The sequence below is a fragment of the Spodoptera frugiperda genome, chromosome 25 (genome assembly GCF_023101765.2).
Source record: "Spodoptera frugiperda isolate SF20-4 chromosome 25, AGI-APGP_CSIRO_Sfru_2.0, whole genome shotgun sequence".
In the NCBI taxonomy this organism is placed as follows: Eukaryota; Metazoa; Arthropoda; class Insecta; order Lepidoptera; family Noctuidae; genus Spodoptera; species Spodoptera frugiperda.
The window spans coordinates 6,485,747-6,492,468 of NC_064236.1; the positions used below are offsets into that span (position 1 = coordinate 6,485,747).

General features: G+C 42.0%; 1 protein-coding gene across 1 annotated transcript; it reads left to right on the forward strand.

Annotated features, from left to right (window-relative positions):
• The first annotated feature begins 687 nt into the window (after positions 1–687).
• LOC118264134 (ubiquinol-cytochrome c reductase iron-sulfur subunit-like) lies at positions 688–1,736 on the forward strand. The gene has a single exon (XM_035576537.2). It carries the CDS (start codon positions 832–834, stop codon positions 1,666–1,668), a length of 837 nt encoding a protein of 278 aa, XP_035432430.1. The 5' UTR covers positions 688–831; the 3' UTR covers positions 1,669–1,736.
• The last annotated feature ends 4,986 nt before the right edge of the window (positions 1,737–6,722 follow it).

Genomic DNA, 6,722 nt, shown 5'->3' on the forward strand with positions numbered 1-6,722 from the left:
AGACGATTAGTGTCGAGAACTAAGTAAGTGCTAGCGAACCTAGCTTAGTACTTGGGAGAAGAGTTAGTTTTTATATCAGTTTATACATCACGCTACGACCAATGGGAGCCGACCAGCGGGATGATGCTGCACGGCATTACCTAGTTGTTGTGGCCGAAAATCCTATTTATTTATCAATGAAAATCAAAGCCGTATTGCCCCAAAATTAGGGACAACATGGTTGTGAAGGCACTCCTTTTTTTCTTTTTAGAGGCTCCTTTTTTTCTTTCTTTTTCTTTTCTGCTTCGCAGAAGGAAGAGACGTTACGGCGTCTAGGCCCCCCCTATGATTGCTTAAACCAGTGGATTTTCTGATACAAAATGTACTGAGCGTCGACTGGACGCGTGAGGTCACCGTCGCCGATCACATCCCTAAGGACTCGGCGGTGCTCAGGTGCCTGGAGCCCTAAGTTACAGAGGCGCCAGCTTGCCCTGCGTCCACACATATAAAATGCTCCTATCATTTTACATTACATGTTACGTTTCATAAGTCTGTAGGTACCTGGCAAAAAGGTTCAGAAAGAATGCATTTTTGTTGGTAACTTGGTACAACCAACTTAACTCATTAGATACTAACCTTGTTTTTCATATCATACTTTTTCATTCGGACCGGGACCTCAATGTATTGTATCTTTTTTGTATTTCGAAATTAAATTGTCAAGGCTACTACTGTCACATTGGCCAGACAAGATAGCAGAACAATAATTATTATATTTTGTTATTATTAACGATGATAGAATCTTTTGCTTCCAACATATATTTTATTAGTGGAAATTAGTGGAAATTAATAGACATGAACTTCTTTGGCAGCTGCTGCACTCGGTATGGCGGTGTTTCATTTTGGGTCACACCATGCGGTCGCAATACTATTAAGCCTGCTCAACTGTTAAATGCTAACAAAACCCTGGTGAAAATTAATCAAATCGAAGAGAGAAATGTAGAAAAACTTCCATTAAACCTATGCCCAGGAACCCTACGTGTACCATTTGGACCGACAATGTGGACACAAATAAGATTTTCCAAAGGCTATCCACGTCTGCACCGGGACATAGACTTTCCCAATTTTGACGCTTATAGGAAAGCTGACTACAAGGATGTTCGAACAACGTCTTGGGGGGCAGGTGACGATAAACCAGGATACATATATGTACTGGGACTTTTCGGCTTACTTGCTGGAGCTTATGGCACGAAGGCCCATATTATTCACTACGTAGCATTTATGGATGCACCGGCAGATGTGATCGCTCTTGCTAGCATTGAAGTAGATATATCTAAAGTGTTACCTGGAACTTGCCTGGCCATCAAATGGCGAGGAAAGCCCTTATTCATCAGAAACAGAACTGCCGCAGATATTAACTCTGAAAAAAATACAGCGTTATCTTCGTTACGAGATCCCGAAACTGAAGAACAACGCACACAGAGGAAGGAGTGGCTGATCGTGATCGGTATCTGCACTCACTTGGGCTGTGTACCTGTACCGAATAGTGGTGATTGGCCGGGTGGTTTCTATTGTCCTTGTCATGGTAGTCACTTCGATAATTTGGGAAGAGCTAGAAGAGGTCCAGCCCCGAAAAATCTAGAAGTTCCGCCCTATAAGTTTCTCTCTGACACTCTTATCAACGTAGGGTAGATGTAACCAATGTATACCTTTATGTATGATGTATTTTTTTACCAAATATATTTACTGGCGTTATTAAATATATATTTAAATTTAAATTAAACTTAAAAGCAGTAAAAATCGTGGGCTGAGGGGTTAAAATATAGATATTTGATATTAAGAAATGTCCATAGAATAGTGAGCTTTCCGCTATGGCTACGATATATATTTACTATCCAAGACGATTTTCCATAACCAGGGACTCCATTTGTTTGGTTAAACATTGCAATTTTTAAAGATTAAGTACGCCATTCGGTCCGTATCCTGAAATGTATTTTGCACACCAAACTATAGCAATTAACCAAGTTCCTCTCAATACTCTCGATGTGCAGTGGTCATAATTATATGACTGCTTCTGCTGCTTTAAATCTATCGTTTACTAGGGTAACAAGGATAGGTCTCTGTATGTATGAACGTAAGTCTGTCGGGTTTTTAAGAGGAATATAATCGAATGACTCCTCCCTATCTCGGGGAAAGGTGCAAGAGAGATTGACAGAGGGAATGTCACCTTGTTGCAACTCTTGCTATAAGATGAACCGTTAAATCGAGCCAGCGCGGCTAGCTATCAGCTCTTTGATGCGTACGTGGAACGAACGCGCTACACGCTCGAGTCTGGTACTGGTCAAGCAGCGAGGTACCCTTCATCACCGTTTACAAACGCGCACTTACTTTGGTCGGATATCGACATGCCATTCTAGTCACTTGAAGCGTATCCTGTGGCGGGTGGGACTTAAAAAGGTTTATTTCCTCACGTCATCCGCCTCTTTCTATGCTAGCACGACTGATTGGTAGAAGGATCAGATAGCTTCCCAGTTCTTCTCGCTCCACAGTATAGCCTGAACCAAAGTTAGGTGCGAGAGGTCACCGCTGCTGATCGGTTCGGAGACATGGGATTGCTCAGTCCAAACAGGGCACACCACCACATGAAGATGCATACTGACAATACAACTGTCTTCGCATCCTGATCCCTTGGTGGTGACCCAGTAAGGAGGTTCGCCACTCCAGAGATGCGATGTCCTTAGGGGCATGAACCTCTGGGATACAGCAAGCGCGCAGGCCGCCCAGGGACCAATGACCCAGGGACCTCAACGAATGCCATGAATCGCATGATCCCCGAATACAACCTTCGGTACGAGGTATTTAACCCATCTTCGTCGCGGTGATAGCTCGTACCCGCAGAAGCATAATCAGCAAGACTATAGGTGCGGGCTATCCGCGGCGTGTCCGGCCGATATGACATGAATATCAGTGGGGCCATGGGAAGGTGGTGCGATCGACCCATCTAGGTCAGGGTAGTTGCTGCTTAATTGCCGATCTCGACTGTTCCAACTTAGAAACCAAACGTCCGAAAGGCTCCTCAAAGTTTCACCAACAGTCCAGGTAATTTAGCGTAGCAAGCCACTCTGACCCACAGTCTTTCCCAGATTCCTCTAGTGCAACAAAGATGCACTCCCCTCGGTGACGGGGGGTAGATGACAAACCTGTCCGTAGGTTTTGGGACCTAGAGCCTTAACCAATTTGACCATTATTACCTTACTTAATACGCACGATACTTTACCCAATTGTGGAATTGTAACTGAATGCACTGTTGGCGTACTGGCTGGGTAACCTGCCGGCCGTTACGCAATGTGTCGCGGGTTCGATTCCCGCACGGAACAATTTTTGTATGATTGTTGTGCTGGAACTGGCTGAGTGTGTAGTGAACTTGCACTTTTGTAATTGCACCCAAGATACAAATGTTAGTAAGTATGGGGCAAAGTTTTTTTAAAGATAAAACAATTAACAGCCTAGGGCGGACAGTGGGATAAGTATTGTTATTCAGAATTTAAACAAAACAAGTGAGGAGACGATATGTAACTTTTATTGTTCCAATACAATGAACAGATAAGATTACATTTGAGTTACACATAGATTGATATTATAATAAAGAACTACAAATTTAATAGTATAGAGAAAATGCCTTAAAATTAATTCGATTCAATCGAATCCCTAAAATGATTAATAGACAGTTCCACAAATTTTGAATTTATCTTATCAAAACCTTCCTCGACAACTAAGCTCAACATCAGTCCCAATAATTTTATCAAATATTCCCCAAACCAAACTGTCTCTTCTACGCACAACATCGAAATATCTTATATGATTTACCTTCGTCAGATACAAGAATCGATTACAAGACCTATTATAATATTACGACAGTGAGAGTTAGATGCATGTTTATAATTAGTAAAGTATGTAAATGTAAACGGGAATCGCGCTGCTGCGTAAGTATTTAGAGATCTTTGTTATAATCAAAAGATCCAGATGACGTCGTCTAGTGTTCATCGGTCATGTTCGTAGAGTTGTGCTGTATCCCTACGTTGCGCCTGATAACCTGCTGAGGAATATATGCAGGCATCGCTGCCGCAGGCGTGGAAGGCATGGCTGCCGCAGACGTAGATGGCATCGGTTCCGCAGACGTAGAAGGCATCGGTTCCGCAGATGTGGAAGGCATCGGTTCCGCAGACGTAGAAGGCATCGGTTCCGCAGATGTGGAAGGCATCGGTTCCGCAGACGTAGAAGGCATGGGTGCCGCAGACGTGGAAGGCATCGGTTCAGCAGACGTGACGATATTATACGAGGATCCAATTCCACTCGCTGATCCAAACGTGGACGTGGTACCAGACGCAGTGGACGTGCAGTTGCGTTTGGGTACTTTGATGTTTTTCAAAATCTGCCTCATTGCAGCATCAAGTACAGCTGCATCTTGCAAATTGTCATTGTGAGCAGTAGCAGTCGCTGCAGTTGATGGGCCCGCAGCATTAGATTGCATTACGTTAGCGATCTCATTGATCACATGTTGGTAGGTAAACGCGTTGCCTGGTTCCGTAGCGGAAGAAGTATCGTATTCAGCAATCATTCGGATGGCTGCCGATGTTTCCACCACAAGGTCGTTAGCGGGCATAATTTCATTTAGCTCTTCTTCCAATTCGCGTAATGTATCGGTGGGGCTCTCAGTCAAAGCCGAAGCCTTCCTCTTGTTATCCTTCTTTACAGGCTTTGGTGGTGGTGGTGGTGGTGGTGGTGTAGGTGTTGGTGGTATCAACATTGGGTGGTGTTTTGCAATGCTGACATAAAACTTTATTGCCGCTTCAATTTCTGCGCGTGTTTTAGTGGGAATCTTCTCCAATAACAGGTTTATGTCCAAATCGTTAGGCCGCAAGGCCTTCATCAGCTCGAACTTCTCTTTAGTGCTCCAGTTCGCGATAGCAGGGTGATGGGTATTAATTTCCATGGTCACGAAGGTAGTAGGATGACTATGATACAAATTAGACATTAAATTGGGTATATTAGTCATTTTGATGATTTTCTTGGATGTAACTTGGTAGTACTTTGTTTAGAACAGATGAGTAATAAAGAGGGTCGCGACCGCACTGACCGACGTCGAGGATGAACTGAGCTGTCTTCTAACCCCGGCGCTCTTGGTTCCGGCGGAGAGGGGTGGTGCGGGAATACCAATCAATATTTTCAAACAAAGTTGCAAGTGTATGAACGCTCAATAGTTACTATTTTTCTTCTATTTCAATGTGTTTGCGAGTCAGTTTGTGTTTAGTAATAAAATGTAGTTCATTTTGTATTTGAACCATTCATGTTAAAGTTTGACTTAAAGTATTTGAATCATCTAATGGCATCAGAAAATATTAATAAAATTTTATTTAAATCAAACTACTATGAATTAATTATCGTTACGTATTTGTACGTACTATTAACAGTTGATAGCCGGGATATTACGAGAAAAATGAATTTATTGTTATCTACCATTCTTAGTTAATATTATAAACGGGCAATAATATGGATTATCTATGAATTCAATCCGCTGTCAGAGTTCCCAGAAAAAGCGTATTTCCCTAAAATTAGGGAGTACTTAAACATAGCAGGATTTTTGAAGAGGCTTGTTTGTTTTTTCTTTATGAAAAAATAAAATAAAAATAAAACTATAATGGGCATAAAAACTGCTCTTTGAAAGAAAAAAAAAAGAAGACAAAAAATATTTATTTAGCACCGCAGACGATGCATCATCTAAAAATCAAAACATAAAAATAAAAACAAACAAAAGTAGTATAAATATTAATTCCGCATTTTTATAAGAACCGGGGTAAATAAAAAAAATACTGCATGATAACAATAAAAATACTCTAAAATTATATTTTTAAACATTACTTATAAAAATAAAAAACAAAATAACATTTAAAAATATAAAAATAGGAGCCGACCAGTAGCGGGAGCATGGTCCAAGCTACCGGTGGTTAGGGCTCCAGAGACAGGAACCTCCTCACAATACGTGCCGTTTTGAGGAGTACTGCCTTCTGCATCAGGCCCTTAATCCATCCACCCAACGCCAGCCTCCTCGAGGCTTTTAGGGATCAACCCATTGGCCGATACGACTATCGGCGCAATGAGAATCCACATTCCACATATCGACAACCTCGTGAGCCAAGTCAAGATATTTTATTTATTTATCTTTCTCAGCTTTTACGAGGTTCTCGTCATGGGGGATAGTGACATCGTTTATCATCGTCGGTCTGTCACCACTATCACCAGGTTTATTGGCTACAATAGTCCTATCAGTGATGATAGACCGATCCCAGTACAACGTGATATGGCCGTTTTCAAGAACTAGGTCGGGCACATACTTGTAGTATGGAACCTCAAACTCAACTAGTCGATAGTGGAAAGCAAGTTGCTGGTGGATAATCTTGGCTATCTGATTATGTCTATGCAAATACTCACTATTAGCCAAACGACCATAACCAGTAAACTCCTTGTATATGTTTCTTATAGATTCACCTCCTTTCACCATCCTTAATAATATATTTCCGGTAGTAATTCGTAAGGATAACTTCGTCCATAATTGCACAGACAAATCCTTCAGTTTCTCCAAAGAGATTACTGAGTCGTAGCTCAGATACGGACGCCAGAAATCTACACTGGGCCCATGAAGGGCCCGAAAGAAGCGTCCGTGGAGCTCCTTGCTATGCCATACCTCT

What these genes read in the sequence shown, in the direction of transcription:
- LOC118264134 (XM_035576537.2), top strand. Translation starts at nt 832, where the DNA reads ATGAACTTCTTTGGCAGCTGCTGCACTCGGTATGGCGGTGTTTCATTT.